Genomic DNA, 19,222 nt, shown 5'->3' on the forward strand with positions numbered 1-19,222 from the left:
CAACTTGCAGCTTCTCCTGGGGAACCCAACTTCACATTTTTTTGAAATTTCCAATTTGCAGCCTGCCTTAAGGAATTCATACTTGACAATCCCCACAATCCCATGATCCTATAATAAATTTCTATCTGTATCTACATCTATATCTATATCTATATCATCTATATCTATATCTATATAGCTATATCTATGTTTATGTCTATCAATTAATCTATATCTATATCTATCTCCTGTTCTGTTTCTCTGGAGAATCTTGACTAATACACCCATCAAGAACATCCAGTGCATTTCCTAATGGATCAGAAAACCCAACTGTATTACAAAAGAATTAAGCGGATTCCTTTCCTGCATTTCTTATACAGAATAACTCTTCTGTTTTCCCACAGGATTCTTTTTTACATTATTGTGAACCAACAATTTCTGAAGTCTCTTAAATATATCAAAAGGAAATGAAACCACAACAATTGGCGACAGGATTTTATCTAAAAGGTTAAAGAAATTGCAATGACATAAATTGTAGCAAGTGGGAAAATAATTAGCTACAAATGAAGATACTTTTATTCTGTTTTTCTATATGTATTTCTCAACTTGGATAATTAAATGCAGTGTATCAGATGGTGTCATATAAGATTGATTTGTTTTTTAAAACATTGTTCTCAAGATTCCCTAGTTGCAATAGAATTAAGATGTCACAATATAAGATGGATTTGAAAGTTAAAGTTAGAGCAAATGATTTTCAAAGAATGACATTCAAAGGATCAATGTTTGATGATGTAAATTTTAGAGTCTGCTTTCTACAGGACTTAGAATGACATATTTATTTCTGGGAATTTGTGAGAGACTTCAGCCCTAAGAGAAGTTTACAATGAAGCTTGATTTTTACCTTGTCTTCTTATTGAAATTCAAAAATCTTCATCTACAAGAATATGAACCACACTTAATTTTCATAACCGAATGTCTGTCTCCTGGATATATGATTTTTGAAGGCATGATGCTTTAATAAACTATGCATAATATCAATGCTTCAGACAAATATCTGACATTTCAACTGTACAAACTGATCTATCATTGGCTTAAGTTCTCATGAGACATGTAATATTGGGAGAAACAGCTCAAATGACTTGTTTTCCATAACATTTTTCTCCTTTTGCAAAAGTTTCAATTCAATATTTCTTATGTTAGAATCCTGCAGTAAATTCATTCCCAAGAAAAGCTTTGTTTTTCCATTATACTGCATAATCAAATAGTGGTAGTCAGCAATTCAGAATATTTCCTGGTTTCGGTCAAATAAATTGGCCAAGAAGCTCTTGATAAATTTAGAAATTAAAGTCAGTAACTAATTCATCTCAGTTATCTGATGCATGTATTTTCCTGATTCCTTTAGGTTGTTGTTCAGTTATTACCCAATGTCCTGCATTAGATTTATAAAATATAATACTAAACGTTCTCCTAATGCAAAAGACGATCATATTATTTGATGAGAGATCTTGAAATGTATATTAAGAGGTGATAATTTGACTGATTTCCCAGATAACTATTTATTTCTAAATAATGATTCATTATATACTAATAATTTATTTTTTTTCCAATTCTACATTTCATTTAGTTGTTTGCTCTTTTATTTTAACAGGAAGGATTGGATTCTAAATTAGGGGTAATAAAAATGGCTACAAAAATTTACCTCTTTAATTTTGTTTTCCTTGCAGAGTTCAGATATGAGCCCAGCAAGTAGCACCACTTCACTTCCTGTTAGTCCTCTTACAGAAGAGCCATTGCCCTTCAAGGTAAAAAATAAACAAAACAAGCAAAAATATTTATATTATTTTTAGAATAGTTAAATAGCAATGGTTACTTTACTAAAGTAGAATAGTTTATGCATAGATGATGTGAACTGCTTTAGTGTTTAAGAATCTGATTTCAAATATGAAAATCATTATTTTTTTATTCCATTATCATTATAGTTGCTAAATAAAGATAAAGATTCAGAATACAATTAATACTTGGTGGAGTACATTGCTTACTTTCCATGTAAGAGACAAAAATTTTATTGTTAATAGTTTGATGTTATGTGAGTTAAGAGTTTTCAAATCTATTTTCTTCATTAATTAAAATATAAGTTTGACAGTAATCATTCAGCCCCCATCTAGAGGTTAAATTTCCATTAGCAACTCTAGGTCACTAATAATTAATTATGTAATCATTACAAAATGTCAAAACTGAAAAATTGAAATATGAAACCACTAGCCAAAAATATTAAGTATATGTAGTATGACTAGTAGAATTCTTCAGTTTTTGAGTATATATATTACAAATATGAAGAATTCTTCTTGTTTTGCCATTTAAGATTACGTTTCCCTTTAAGCCAAATCTTATAGATAAGCTATTTTCAGTGTTTTTTAAGGATGTTTAGATTTTGTTAAGATTATAATAAATAAAGGCATTCTTTAAGAGCATGGTAAAAGAAAAAACTTGGGAAGCTGGGATAATGCACTTAGCGAGTGCAATAATTTCAGTAGAGTTTGGTAGAAAGGCTGATGGATGCCCACTCTGAGGTTCTTTATGACTTTCATGATTTTTGTATTTTATCATACAGTTGTTATTGCTATGGATTTTCTTTTCTCTTTTATATGAGGACTATAAGTTATTCAACTTCACATTGTTTATACCTAGTACCATGGCTGGCTATATTGCTCTATATTCAATAATTGCTGTATTGTTGAACTAAAAATCATAGAAAGTTGTAAATTCCAGTGAGAATGCTTAGTTTCTAGTTATAGATGATTCTTTGCTCAATTATAGGCAATAATAATTGTTAAAATCTCACTTCTATACAGATAATTGTTAAATATTGAACAGTGTTCTGATTGCATTATTTATTTAAAAATATTTCCTTTATTATTATATAACAGAAAGAAAAAACTGATGCTTCAAAATTTAGTATTACTTGATATTTCCATCTTATGTAAAATGGGACACAATTTACAGAATTGTTTAACAAGACTTTAATTGAATATGTCAGACCATTCTCTCTTCTTAATGTATTAATAATGAATACATTCTTATAAAATTAAGGTAATTTTAAGGGAGGTAAAAGCAAGGTCAGATGTATTCCAGAAAACGCTGACATAAAACTAATATGAATATAATTATTTTAGTTAGTTTCTCTGACTGGTTCTAAGAAATTAAATTTATTTATGTGTTAAGTGGTTTTATAAGCAATTAAAACTTTCAAGTGCTCTTAATATGTAATATTGGCTTTGATGAAGAATACAGTTATAGTACCTCTTATTTTACTCTTTTGGGAATATTAATATTATTTATATTTGCTTTAAAAATTTTGGTCAGATATAAAACATCCACTAGTTTTTAAAAGTGTCTAAAATTAAGGTTTAAAATTATTAAATAAAATCCCTGTGTTATCATCAGTTTATAAATTGGTATTGTGTAAATGTGTCATAGAGTTCTTATTTATCCTTATATAAACTCACAATATGTAGAAACTACTTTGCAATATATCTTAGTAGGGATAAGCATATTACAATTACAAACTTGTGCTGAAAACTATTTAACACATAGCAGACATTTAAATTTTCTTATAAGCATACCCTGGAATTACCTGATATTGTAATTCTTATGTGTCTAAATCTCTGTTAAAATTATAATATTTGACCAACATGGTAATTAGAAAAAAAATGGTTATTTTCTTTTCTCATATCCCATAATTGTGACATGGTCTTTCAAGTTAGAACAAGATCAATTCTCTCTAACTCTTAGCTTTTCTTTCTAGAACGTAGTGATTTTAACACCCAACCCCATAGCCGCCCTCTCTGATATTAGAAGAGCAAAGCCTCTGAACGAAAAGTATTGGCAGCTGTTTAAAGAATTTGCTTTTCCCTTTTCTCCTGTGAGGTAATTAGGTTGCTAAAAGTGAGGTCTTCTCTCTCTTTTCTTGATATATTTTGGAAGCACTCCTAGAACAGGAAGATATTTTGTTTGACTCTAGTGCTTATCAAGTGAATGCATTCCTTTAAACATTACCTTTAGAATAACATTCAAACAAAATTGATTTTTATAGTAGCTTTTAAATAAAGACAAAAGGTGTGTTATTGTAAAAAAACATAACTGATAATACTTGCCCACTAATCTCTCTACCTTTATTCTCGTATCAGATGAGAAATTGTCTACCTATAGGAATGCACCACAGTAAGATCTATTAAATAAAATGTGGAAGGAAACTGGGTAGCATTCAGGGGAATTTCCCAAGGAGTCAAGAGACATAGGTTAAACTTTGGGGTTACATATATTAAAGATAACAATTAAATCTTTTTTGGTACCACTTTTCCCTCCAGTGTTTTTCAACTTTATTAATGTTGGAGCCCATTCTTCAAATTAGGTTTTTAAGCAAATAAAAACAGATATGCTTTGAAAGATAGTCTGCACCCCACATACTCACATCTATATTCACCCACAGAACAGTTCAGTTCCTGCTAGGCTTCTTGTGTTTACTGTTTAAAAATCATCACTGTGGTGTTTTATTTTACTTATCAAATGTTTCAAAAATGAGAAAATCTATCCAGGCTTCTCTTAAACAATTGGAAGACATGGGAACCCTATGCTTTTATTTCCAAATAGAACCAATGTACTGGGGATAAGTAGAGTTGTTTTCATTTGAATGGGGCACAGGAACTCCAGTTTACCACAGTCTTCACCATTCCGTGTCATATTCATGCCTATACATAAAAGCAGTTGAGTTTGTTTCCCTGAGTAGAAGATGACATGCTATTTTCTCAATCCTCTACTTACACTGCAATTAGTAAACACATAGACTTCCAGGTCAGTCTTTTGGTGCTGAGAGGTTTTAGGATTCTAAGCCTTTATAATTTTGCAGACACTTGTTATAGACACATATTTGGAAGTAAAAGGCAAATGAATAATCTGTACTTTTGAACAGTCTCTCTATTACATAACATATATGCACATGTGCTCTGACACATGCTGTAACATCTTTATGGGATAACAATGTTCACATGGGTGGGAACAAAATTTCATCAATAACTAAATTAAAATCATTGAAGTTCAAGATCATTAATCTAAGAGAGACTTTGCTCTGAGGGAAAAAAGAGAGTAGACCACTTAACAGTTAATGATTTAAACCATTTGGAATAGTTTTCTGTAGAATAACACTGAACAAAATAGACATTGTCAATTTTCATGGGTTCATTCTACTCTTTTCTGTTTCCCCTCTACCATTCTCTTGGGTTTCTCTCAACCATGTAATCACTTCCAATCTAATCTGCTTCTTCTCTCTATGTGAGACTCAGTCAGATGTTCCACAACAAAGATGCCTTGGGGCCACCAAATGTTACTATTCTTTAGTCGCATGACTCCTTTAATGAGAAAATCCATCCAGGATTTGTATATTCATTTTATATACACAGTTGTTTTACCAGATGTGCATTTTCAACACCAGGATGCTGAGTGTGCATGTGTTCCATCTTTACCCTCAACCCAAGCCTGTGACTACCACTCTTGAGTCTTAAGTTGGTTAATTGATCCTGACCTTTCCATAATAGTGCACTCTTCATGAGCCGTGTTCTCTTTTCTTGCCAACCATGTCCATCACACCTTTTAAAATTTATTTGTACTTCAGTGGAGCATGGTGGCCAAGTTTTAAGTTTAATCATCTTTTCTTCAATTAGATACACCAGGAAAGAGTGTTATCCAGCCTCACCCTTTGTTATTATGCAAGTCCTAAATGCAAATGAATTTGTAACAGATATGAATCTCAATTCAAAACTCAGATATTCAAACATGTTTTCTTTAATGTGACCAATTCTTAACTCTAAGAGAGAAAGAAATTAACTCTAGTTTTCTGTTTGTACTCTACTTCAAAAGTGCACAAGGGACTAAAGAATACCTTCCACTCACTAATATGGAGTCCAGACTGTTAAAACAAACAAACAAACAAACAAACAAACAAATTAACTCGTATTTCTTGGCCCACTGAGTTCTGCTTTCCTGTGATGGTTGGGTTTCTGGATTCTCTAGTGAAGATGGGGACCCCAATATCTAGCATACAGTGAAGCTCTCTCTCTGAGGTCTGGCACCTTCCCCAGGAACTGGCACAGAGCTGCCGGGCTCATTTCTGGTCTCTTCTGAGTATGGAACCCAAGGTTCTCTGACTCCTTTCCCTCATCCCTGAAATCATTTTTTAGTTTGGACTAGAGAAACTCTCTCTTCAAGTTTCCTTTGGAGAATCTCCCACTCTCCTTAAACCAGCCCAAACACTGGAAAAACTCTCTTCAATGTACTTTTTAGAAACAGAAGTAAGGGAAGGAATTGTCTGAATTCTATGAAGATTTCCCGCACTGACATGAATGACTTCAGAAAGCAGAGTCACCTTGTTAAAACAAAGGACAAGAAGGAGGAAATACAGTTAATGTCTCAAGATATTTATCTTGGTACAGAATGCTAGTATGTTAGGGGATAAATGAAGTTTAACTTTGCTTCACCATAGAGCCTAAAGTCAAGACTTAGCAACGTGAACTAACCATATAGTTTCCTCCCAACATTATAAAATAAATGGTGCATAAAAAATATTCCAGAAAATATACAGCAATCATCAACTCTTTGTATAGTTCATACCTCTTTTCTCTATCATTTCCAAAATAAGTACTTATTTCTATTTTAAGAATGTTTATTTTTAATAAAGCAAAGAAGAGAGCTTAGACTGCCTGGGGATGAAATCCCAGTTCTGTCACTACTAGCTGTGTGTTCTTGAACTATTCATTAATTTTTTTTTTACTGCAATTTTATTGAGATATATTCACATACCAGATAATCATCCAAAGTGGACAATCAGTGGTTCATGGTATCATCATATAGTTGTTCATTCATCATTACCATCGATTTTTGAACATTTTCATTACTCCAAAAAACTAAAAATAAAAGTAAGAATAAAAGTAAAAACAACACCTGAAACGTACCATCCCCCATTCCCCTCTATTATTCATTTAATTTTTGTCCCTATTTTTCTCCTCATCTGTCTATACACTGGATAAAGGGAGTGTGAACCACAAGGTTTTCACAATCACACAGTCACACCGTGTAAGCTATATAGTTATGCAATCATCTTCAAGAATCAAGGCTACTGGGTTACAGTTCAACAGTTTCAGGTATTTCCTTCAAGTTATTCCAATACACTAAGCACTAAAAAGGGATTTTTAAATAATGCATAAGAATAACCTCCAGAATGACCTCTCTACTCCATTTGAGATATCTCAGCCACTGAAACTTAATTTTGTTTCATTTCTCTTCCCACTTTTGGTCAAGAAGGCTTTCTCAATCCCATGCCAGAACCAGGCTCATCCCCAGGAGTCATGTCCCACAGTGCCAGGGAGATTTACACCCCTGGGTGTCATGTCCCACATAGGGGGGTGGGCAGTGAGTTTACCTGCCTGGTGGGCTTAGAGAGGCCCAATGAGCAACAAAAGAGGTTCTCTGGGGGTGACTCTTAGGCACAATTATAAGTAGGCTTAACCGCTCCCTTCCAGTAACAAGCTTCATAAGGGCAGGCCCCAAGATCAAAGGCTCAACCTTCTAAATTGGTAGCCCGCAATTCTTGAGAGAATATCAGTAATTCCCCAGGTGTGTGGAAGTTCAATATTTCCACATTTTTCCCCAGGCCCTCTGGAGGGCTTTGCAAATTTTTATTCTCTACCCAAATTACTTTGAGATATATCAGGTTTTCTTGCTATCCTCTACAAACCAACCAGATCTCACTCCTGATTCAAAGTTCCATGTAATTATGGTGTGTGAATAAATTGACCATACAAGTTAAATTTAGTGTGCTACAGAAAATATAGATTTTTTACCAAATTAACATCTCTTCCTTTGGTCTCACACAGAAGCTGAAGTTTTAAAACACAGTCAATGTTGTCCTTTACCCTTTAGTCTGATTTTCCTTAATCCTAACCAGATCTGCTTCATTCATATCTCTAATTGAAGTCTGAGCTCTTTCTCAGCTTTTTTAACAGTTACTTCATGGGATAATGCTGACATTCATAACTGCCAAACTCTAGCTCTGAGTCTTAGGTGTCACACAGATAACCAAAGTTCCAGAGACTGACCAGGTTATACACAAACAGCTCAGCATCTCAGAATTTAGAGCTAACCATTACAACTCAGGAATAGTTGTGACTGCTGTAAGAGCTTACCTGATAACCTGTGCTCTAAGCTTCAATTCTCAGAGTTTGCACATTATAGTTAGTCTGTATTAGTGAGACGGAGCCATTCATTTTTGCATCTCAATTTCTCCATCTATAAAATGGGAAAAACAGTAACTATTTCCTCATTGGGGTTTTATAAGGTTAACAAGGTTAAATAGAAGTGCTTAGAATAGTGTTTAGAATAACACATAGTAAGCAATATATATATATATATAAGTATTAACCATTATTGTTATGGAAGATCACTCTCCATGTTTAAGCCAAGAAAGTCTTATATATTATAAATTACAACATAAAGCAGAAAAATTTTCATTCAGTCCTGTACTTTATTTTCAAATGAGAGAATAGAAATATTTTAAACATAAATCCTTTACTGCAATGAAGATTACTATTTTTTAATATTCTTCCCATAAGCCATGATATTTACTTTAAACTCTTGAGTATTTTTTTGAGCTTTTAGATTCCTCTTAATAATTAATGGACATGTTCATTAATTGTGAGGGAGAAAGAGTAAGTATAATGAGTTCATCTTGAGGGAAAACCAGTAAATAAAATAAAACATTACTTGGAAAAATAAATACATAATAGTTTTTGTCACAATAGACCACATATGATATCTATTTATCAGGAATACACAATAGTGAATTTTTCTTCAATTCCCTAAATCTCTACAGTAAGGTTACCTGGTAACTTTTTAAATGCAGATTCCACTAAAGGGACACTATTCAATCACATTAGAATATAGGGGGTGAGAGGGTACCTATTATGAACAAACATTCTTGATGTTTTACTGTTTTATTTATTATAACATAATTGCACTAAGTAATGTCAGTTGATTTTTTGACAATACCAAAATGGGAATGAGCACATTTGGAGACGCCAGGAGATGGGGTCATGACAGGGTTCAAACATGACCTCTACAATGTCTTCTGTTGTGTATCCTTCCTAGATTTACAATGTTTATTGTGAGTTTTGATTGTTGTTGCTTTTCATTTATTGAATTTAATGTTCTCATTATTATTGGAAATCACCTCTTAGAAATCTCAGAAATTGCCCACTATGGTGTATGTTTTAGTTTTCCTTGGCTGCCCAAGCATTGGGCTGGTGTAAATAATGGGAATTTGATGGCTCATGGTTTTGAAGTGAGGAAAAAGTCCAAATCAAGGCATCATCAAGGTGATGCCTTCTCCCTGTAGACTGTGACATTCTGGGGCTGCTGCTGTCCATCTTTGTTCCTTATCTCGTCACATAGCAGGGCACTTGGCAGCTTCTCTTGGTCTCTCCCTTCTCTTCCAGGTTCTGTTGATGTTCAGCTTCTGGCTGCTTCTGCTGTGGTTTTCTCTGTCTGTCTGAATTTCATTCCTTTTACAAAGGACTCTAGTAATAGGATTAAGATGCATCCTGATTGAGGTGGACTACACTTTGACAGAAGTAACCTTATCAAAAAGTCCTACTTACAAAGGGTTGACATCCACAGCAATGAATTAAGTTTAAGAACATGCTTTTCTGGGGTACACAACCTCCAAGCCACCAGACTCCACCATCTGGACCTCAAAAGGAGATATTCTTTCTACATACAAAATACATTCATTCCATCACAACATCCCCCAAGCTTTAAATCATTTCAGTAACAATGCTAAGCCAAAAGTCTCATAAAAATCAGTTATGGGAGGAGCTAAGATGGCAGCATAGAGAGGAGTGGAACAAGTAATAAACAACAGGAACAACAAGTAAATAACGTAGAATAACTGCAGGGACACAAATGTGACCGTCCACTCATCATACACCAACCTGAACTTGGAGGAATGCCCGAGATTGCAGCACAAAATCTGTAAGTAAAAACTGCAGACCTGAGCTGAGAGCCAAGAGCCCCTCCCTCATGGAAGCCTTGTGGTGCTAGAAAGCAGCACTCTCTGAACAAGTGAATATACCTCAGCCCAGCTCCTACTGGGGTTTTAATGTTAACCACTCACTACAGATTGTGAATCCCCAATAAGCAGACAGAGGCTTTTGGTAATGACTGACCTTGGAGAGTCAGGGGACATATCTGTTTCAGGATGGGGAACCCAAAGGATCAGGTGCTATCTCTGGCCAATGGGTGAATCTAGGGACCAAAGATTGACCCTGAAAAGGGGCTTTCTGTCTCTTTCTCTCTCTGTCAACCTGGATAGCTCAGTGGAGAAAGCCTCAACCATTTTCAGCTCACAGTGCTCTGCAGTAGAGAAAACCTCAGCCATTTTAAACTTGCAGCACTCTGACTCAGACAAGGGTGGAGACAGCAGAGTCAGAGAAACAAATAATCTATTTATATGCAAATGACCTCTCTCTAGGGGGCATGTCTTCCCAAGAGAAAAGGGCGGGGGCAGCTCTACTACCCGCCTTCTGTTCAGGGCCAGACACCCCAGCCTGGGGGTGGAGAGCCACGGGCCACACATCTTTAACACCAGTCTGGAGTGACTGGCTGACAGGTGCCACCTGCTGGGCAGAAAAGCACAGGGTGTGTCAATCCTCTAAGACACACCATTAGGGAAACTGGATACTGAATATTTCCTGCTTCTGGAACCTGAGTCTGCTCACATCTGGGAAAACCTGATTGGGGGAACCAAGGAGGCCAGATGCTTAAACAGCAGAAAACTACAACCTACACTAAGAAAAACAAAGTTATGGCCCAGTCAAAGGAACAAACTTACACTTCAACTGAGATATAGGAATTTAAACAACTAATGCCAAATCATTTCAAAAAGTTTGGAGAAGATATGGCAAAAGAGATAAAGGCTATAAAGAAAACACTGGGTGTACATGAGGCAGAAATCAAAAGTTCGAAAAAATGACTGGCAGAATCTATGGAAATGAAAGGCACAACACAAGAGACAAAAGACATAATGGAAACACACAACAGCAGATCTTAAGAGGCAGAAGAAAACACTCAGGGACCGGAGAACAAGGTAACTGAAAGCCTACACACAAAAGAACAGATAGAGAAAAGAATGGAAAAGTATGAGCAACATCTCCGGGAACTTAAGGACAAAATGAAATACAAGAATATACATATTATTGATGTCCCAGAAGTAGAAGAGAAGGGAAAAGGGAAAGGAGCAATAATAGAGGAAATAATCAATGAAAATTTCCCATCTCTTATGAAAGACATAAAATTACAGAGAATGTTTGCAGCATACTCCAAACAGAATAGATCTGAATAGGCCTGTGCCAAGACACTTAATAATCAGATTATCAAACATCAAAGACAGAGAGAATCCTGAAAGCAGCAAGAGAAAAGCGATCCATCACATTCAAAGGAAGCTCAATAAGACTATGTGTGGATTTCTCAGCAGAAACCATGGAGGCAAGAAGGAAGTGGTGTGATATATTTAAGATACTGAAAGAGAAAAACTGCCACCCAAGAATCTTATATCTGGCAAAACTGTCTTTCAAATATGAGGGAGAGTTCAAAATATTCTCTGACAAACAGACAGTGACAGACTTTGATCCAAGATACCTGCTCTACAAGAAACGCTAAAGAAAGCACTGCAGACTGATAGAAAAAGACAGGAGTGAGAGGTTTGGAACACAGTTTTGGGTGATGATAGCACAGCAATGTAAGTACACTGAACAAATATAACTATGAATATAGTTGAAAGAGGAAGGTGAGGAGCATGTGGGACATCAAGAAAAGAAGACAGATAAAGACTGGGACTGTATAACTCAGTGAAAACCAGAGTGGTCAACAATTGTGATAAAATGTACAAATATTTTTTTTCACGAGGGAGAACAAATGAATGTCAACCTTGCAAGGTGTTAAAAATAGGCAGGTATTGGGGGGAAAATACAATCAATGTAGACTAGAGACTATAATTAACAGAAACATTTTATTATGCTTCCTTTAATGTAACAAAAGCAAGGTACCAAGGCAAATGCAGATAAGAGGGGGGCATAGTGGAGGGGTGTGAGACTCTTGGCATTGGTGGTGTTGTCTGACTCTTTATTCTACTTTAATCTAAGGTTATCTTTCCTTTTGCTGTTTCCTAGGCATCATGTTTTTTTTGTTTGGCTGGTTTTTTTTCTCTCTCTTTTTTTTTTTTTTTTTTTTGCCTCTCTACCTTCTTTGACTCTTCCTCCTGCTTTGTGGAAGAAATATAGATGTCCTTATATAGATACTGGTAAGAGTGGTGAACACATATATATGTGACTATACAGGGAACCATTGATTGTTTACTTAGGATGGAATGTATGGCATGTGAACAAAACCATCTTAAAAAAATGGTTTGATGATGAAAACTTGAGGGCAATATACTGAGTGAAATAAGCCAGACACATAAGGACAAATATTGCAGGGTCTCACTGATAGAAACTAATTATAATATGTAAACTCACAGACATGAAATATAAGTTACCAGGATATAGAACAAGGCTAAAGAATGGGGAGTGGGTGCTTAGTATGAGCAGAACGTTTAACTGGGATGAACTTAAATATTTGAAAATGAAAAGAGGTGATGGTTGCCCATTGTGAGAATAACTAACAGTGCTGAATGGTGCGTGAATGAGGTGGAAAGGGGAAGCTCAGAGTCATTTTTGTTACCAGAAAGAAAGTTGGAGGTTGAAAGATGGGAATGTGTAAAACAGTAAACCTTGTGGTGGGCAATACCCGAGATTAACTGTACAAGTATTAGAAATCTCTTTCATGAACCAAAACAAATGTATGACACTACAACTAGAAATTATTAATAGAGGGGTACATAGAAAAACATATATACCTATTGCAAACTGTATACTACAGTTAGTAGTATTTCAGTGTTCTTTCATAAACAGTAACAAATATACTACACCAATACTATGAGTCAACAATGGAGGGGGGTTGGTTAGGGATATGGAAGGATGTGAGCTTCCTTTTCTTTTCTTTTTTCTTTTTTTTTTTTTCCTTCTTTGTCTTTATTTCTTTTCTGGAGTAATGAAAATGTTCTAAAAATTGAACAAAAGTTAATTGTGGTGATGGATGCACAGCTGTATGGTGGTACTGGGGGCAATTGATTGTACACTTTGGATCTTTGGATAATTGTATGGTATGTGAGCAATCACAATAAAAAAAAAATTGGTTATAGGTATGGTCTGTCCTGGGGCATAGTACCCCACCCCCCCATCTGTGGGCCTGTAAACCTAGAAGACAAGTTATTTACTTCTGATATACAACGGAGGGAAAGATGTAGGATAGACTTTCCCATTGTAATAGGGAGAAATTGCAAGGAAAGCAGAGGTCATGGGTCGCAAACAATTCTGAAACCCAGTATGGCAAACTCCATTAGATTTCAAGGTCAGAGATTTATCTGTGGATCTCTGTTTTGTCCTCCAGTCCTGATGGAGAAGCAGCCCTACCCCTTCCAAGTGATTGTGTAGCTCCAAACCACCACAGTATATTTCTGCATTTCTGGTCATTTTTTGATTATCATTCATTTATTCAATAACAATGTATTGAGTACCTATCATATTATTGGTAATGTTCAAGGCACTGATGCTTCAGTATAAAGAACACAGAGTAAATCCCTCATTTCATGGTGTTTGGATTCTAGTGAGGAAAGATTGGCAATATATATCGTAAAATAAAGTTGGACATGGAAAAGGAGAAAGCCACCCACATATCTATATGGGAAAAGACTGGTGTTCAGCCAGTGCAAAGTCTATGATGCAGGAGAGCACTTGACCTTTTCAGAATCAACAAGGATGCCTTGTGGCTGGAGTGGAATGAATCAGAGGGTGAGTGATGAGAGATGAGGTTAAAGAGAAACCAGACGACGTAGGGCCATATAGGCTGTGGCAAAGATGTCGAAATTTACTCTAAATAATATGGGAATCTACTGGAGGGTATTGAGCAAAAGAATGAGATGATAAGGCTTTATTTTAAATTGTTACTCTGGCTGATATCTACATAACAGAGAGCAAGGGGACACAATAGAAGAAGGAAATCAAGGCTCCTAGAGGTGAGACATGAAGTGACTAAAACTGGAGTGGTAAAAGTTGAGGAGGGAAGTAGTTGCATTTTGGGTACAGCTTGAATGTTGAATCAACAAGATTTTTTTAATGGATCATATAAGGAGTATAAAAAAATAGAAAAGTCAAAGATGATTCCTGATTCAAATGCTCTCTCTATTTTCCTATATTTACCTCTTCAGCTATTTTTTCTGATATTACAAATAAGTAGAAATCATGATGTAGAGATTAATGAAATCTTGTTATTTGTTTGTTTGGTTGGTTTAATTTCATTAGTAGTGGAGAGTCTAAATGTGAGATGGCAGGTAATGGAAGTTTTATTAGGAATGATATTTGATCCAACAAGTAATGCTAATTTCCTGTAATCTATTTTCTCTCTAATTAACTGAAAACACACACATAAAGCTAGATTTACCTTATAATTTGATGTAAATTCTGATAAATAATAAATTATGTGATAGAAATGTGACTTCTTAGTGTTTAGTGGAAGAAATAAACAAGCCTTCCTCCACCCCCAAATTCTCCATGGAATAGCTGATGAATTTGAATATAAAACCACAGTATGAGTTTATATTTAAGGAATCAATTTACATTATAAAAATAATGTAAAATACAAAATGGTTTCAATTTGTTTCCATAATGGAAATAAATTTTAAAAGGGATTTATTATATGTAATATGTATAATTCTAAGGATAAGCCATATCAATCCTTTTATGTTAAATCTTTTCTGCCCATAGGGCCAACCCTGACACAAAGAAAGGGTCATTCCCCAACTTTTGATGGGGAATGACCATGAATTAGCATCATTCTTTAATCTACCACATTGATGTGTGATATTCTTTTATTGATCCAGTTCTGAATGCTTTTAAATTCTGTCAGTTATGAGGAATTTGGGCTTGAGTTAATATAGAGGAAAACAAAACAAAACAAAACAAAAAACTTATATAATTATATCTACTTGAATATTGTGCCAATTTGAAACTATTATGACCCCAGAAGAGCCATGTTCTTTTAATCCAATCTTGTTGGGTGGAGTCTTTTGTTTGAATGTTTCCATGGATATGTGACTCACCCAACTTTGAGTGAGAACTTTGATTAAATTATTTTCATGAAGGTGCGGCCCTGCTCATTCAGGATGGGCCTTGATTAGTTCACTGGAGTACTTCAGAGAGCTCAAGAGCTAACACAGAAACTGACACTTGGAGATGCTTGGAGATGCAGACAGAAGGATGTTTGGAAATGCTAAGCTAAGAGATGAAGCCCAGAATAAGCTAAGAGAAGCTAAGAGAGGACCCCAGATGCTTAGCGAGAAATGCCCCAGGAGAACCAAGCAGAGAGCTGAAAGAAGCTGAGAGAGACAGAGGACCAGAGACATTTTGGAGAAAGCCATTTGAAACACAACCTGGGAGCAAAGGATGAGCAGACACCAACCATGTGCCTTCCCAGCTGACAGATGTGTTCCAGAGGCCATTGCCCTTTCTTCAGTGAAGGTATCCTCTTGTTGATGCCTTAGTTTGGACACTTTAAGGCCTTAGAACTACATATTTGTAACCTAATAAATCCTCTTTATAAAAGCCAATCCATTTCTGATATTTTGCATAATAGCAGCATTAGCAAACCAGAACAAGTATGTTGTCCAAAGCTACTTTAATTGTAATTAAATTTTGAAACTTTATTGTCAATTTAATTTAACTTACAATCCCTCTAATCTTTCAGTCGAGAGTATCAAAAAAAATTTTTTTTAAAAAAGGTATCATTGTTTTTTACTATAAACACTTAGAATAAAATTTAAATTAAGATAACAACTATCAAGTATACTTTCTATAGTACTATCTTTTGTTAATTATTTTTTTCCTTCTGGTTCTCTCAAGATAAATAGTGAGTAAAACTTACACCTATCGTTTGACTTTTGTAAGCCGCATTAATGAAGTATTAGGAATGCTCATATATCAAGAAAAATGATAATTCTGTATCCTGGTAAAACAAAAGTATCTTTATCCTGGTAAGACAGAATTATTTTTACATGAATCAAAACCAAAACTAATTCCATTAAACTTATGTCAAATGATATGCAATGTCTCTCAGACAAGCTACACCTCAGAGAAAAGATTTTAATGGGAAAATAAGGAAATTATATTGTAAACAAATTAGTGTCCAAATTCTTCTCACACACTGGTGGATTGGATTGAAGGTTCATCTGATTAGGTCAGACCTATCTGGAATACTCTCATTTTGATGAACTCTAAATTGATTAGGAACTGTGGTGGATTGAATTGCGTACCATGGTTTGGATGTGTTCTTGGTCTTGGTAGCATTCTGGTGATTGAGGACCCATTGTCAATAAGATTTCTCAAGATGTTACATCAGTTTCAGTCAAGGCATGGCCCAACTGAATCAGATAGGGCTTTAATCCAGATTACTGGAGTCCTTTATAAGCAGAATAAAAGTCAGACAGAGAAGCTATGGGGACCAGCCAAAAGCCGGAACCCAAAGGAGAAAGGAGAATGCATGGCCATATGCATTGCCATGTGACAGAAAAGCCAAGCAACCCCAAAGTTTGCCCACCAGCCAGAAGATACCAATCCTGGGAGGAAGTATGCCTTCTAGCTTCTGAAACCATGAGCAAATAATTCCTGTTAAACCAGCACTTTTTATGTTATTTGTTTTAGCAGCTAGGAGACCAATACACACACACTCTCCAAATGATTTCAGTATAGTGTATACAATATAAAGAACCTCTCAACATTAATGCATGTTAAAAATAAATGGCTTACATCCTCTCACCCCACCTCGCACATTTATTTTCTTCCTTTAATTTAAATCTCAGTGAATTTCTTCACTTTTGTCTTGGTTGCCTATGTGGGTGCCTTGGATTTCTCCTAACATTTTGGGATTCTCCAAGTAATACTGATAGAAAGCTTTCTTTAAAAGAGGCTTATTTTAGCAATCTTTCAGAGCATTGAATTTTGTCTGTCTGCTTACTCTAATCAGAGTCCCTTTGACATATTTAGTTGACACTGACAGAGCATCTGTTAAAAGATAATCTTGGAGAACTGAATTCAAGGATCCACTTTCTATGTCACTGATTTAAAGGGAGGCCAGAAAAACTATGAGATATACAGATTTGGATTATATTACAAAATTGGCCAAACAGGATTTTCTAGATTAAGCTTGAATAGTGGTGATAGAATTCAGGTACAGAACACGGGAGAATGTTTCTGGATTCATTCATACATGAAAGACAGAATGTTGAGCTACTAAAACCAAAAATGCTCTTGGGAATTTGGGAAACTTTTTTATTTAAATGTGTCTTGAAGCAAAAGGAATTTTAAGAAACCGAATCATTAGAACATCATTCTTGGTTTGGGGGACCCACTTAAGAATGGATTGCTGCCACTGAAGTTTTTTTCTATCTATCAACAAGATACAAAGACAATTTTATTTTGGAAATAGTTAAAGACAACATGTATACAGTTGATTAACGCTCCATTCCTCAACACCTGTTGATTCCAAGAGTCTAGAAAACCTCAATATGAGATAGCAGCAGAGATGCCAGTCATTGCAAAGAACATCAATATTAGCAAGTTCCCTTTTAAAATCTAATGCAGACATCAGATACTGGATTTGGCTTTGGATTAACACTGTATTTGAGATTATAACATCATTATCATTGATAACTTAAGCAACTAGTCTCCTGTGGAGTATATTGTGTTTATTTCTTATCATAGTATTATCATTTTCTGTAAACTCTGCATTGAACTCATTCTTTGTTTTTTCTTTGTATAATCTCTAACATTACTTCAGAGTTTACCTATAAGTGTTGAGTGTACTATAATGTTTTTCTGTAATTAAGAATTTAGCAATCAGTGTAAAATTCAAAGAACATGATTCATTATTGGTATACCCATTTGAGATGGACTGTTAATATGAGAAGCTATCAAAAGTAGATTCAGCAAAAGTTTAGTTTTTTTTGGCATTGAGTTCCACCTGCTCTTTCTTGGAATGGTCTACTTGAATAGTAAATGAATTTTAGAAGTTGAATCATATCAATATGCACTTGCAACTGTAAAATAAAATACATATGGAAATTTAAGGGCAATTAATTCTATCATATATCAAATAATTTGGAAAGGATTTGTTTTCTATGGTAAGTCTATAAAGTGAAAAGAGTATTGCATATTGATGATGCAAATTAAAAATTAGTTCAGAAATAAAATGGTAAAAATATCCTCAAGAATATAGGGAAATAATGAGCTCCTTTTTTAGTGCATTCCAAAAGAGATAAGGAAAGATGCAATGTGTTTTAGCAGAGACTCACTTCTTTTAGACAGTGGCTCATCCAAAGCATAAAATTGGAAGGTAAACAATTGGATGTATTAAGCTATAATGAACAGTGAAATAGCAATAATTTTGAAGTTAGATGTTTGAATATCCTGAGCAACTGTTGTCAGACTCTTTGCAAAGGAAAATTGCTTTTTTTCTAAAATTCTTGAATTATCTTAGCAGCAGCCTGCTTATGTCTTTGTACCTGGACATGCCATTTTCTCATCAATTTCTAGTAAAGTAATCTTGCTAGTAAGGTAAGAGCTAGTAAGTCTGATGGGAAATATTAATGTCAGAAGAAGTGACAAACACCAATGATGTAAGCTAAGCATACTGTATTATAATTTAATTGCATATACATCTTATTAAGGGTAAAGGTTTATATAGAGTAGTTAGGCCCTGCTTAACAAAAAAATACTTTGGCAGCAGTGTTTGGGCCTGGAAGTCTTGAAAAATCTGAGCAGAATTATTAGTACATAACTAGGAACAGAGGAAGCAAGCTCACTTTCCTCCTAAGTGCATTTGCCAAGGAACAAAAACTTTATCAACAGAACCAAGTAGAAATATGGAGCCTTGCCAGTTGCTACACTGTGTAAAGGGAGCTTGGTCATAATTTCTGATAGTAATGCTCACAGGATAAAGCCAACAGTGATTTGTCCCCCTGTTAGCATTAGCCTTTTCTCTTATCTTTCTT

At 34.9% G+C, this 19,222-nt stretch overlaps 1 protein-coding gene across 4 annotated transcripts in view; it reads left to right on the forward strand.

The window, feature by feature from the left end:
- Positions 1-19,222, forward strand: part of CCSER1 (coiled-coil serine rich protein 1) — a 1,457,654-nt gene that overhangs the window by 647,952 nt on the left and 790,480 nt on the right. For all 4 annotated transcript variants that reach the window (XM_037830258.1, XM_037830260.1, XM_037830259.1 and 1 more), the window contains exon 7: positions 1,704-1,781. In XM_037830258.1, the coding sequence (XP_037686186.1) occupies positions 1,704-1,781 (78 nt within the window). The remainder of the gene's footprint in view (positions 1-1,703; positions 1,782-19,222) is intronic.

Source organism: Choloepus didactylus, chromosome 3 (genome assembly GCF_015220235.1).
Source record: "Choloepus didactylus isolate mChoDid1 chromosome 3, mChoDid1.pri, whole genome shotgun sequence".
Lineage (NCBI taxonomy): Eukaryota > Metazoa > Chordata > Mammalia > Pilosa > Megalonychidae > Choloepus > Choloepus didactylus.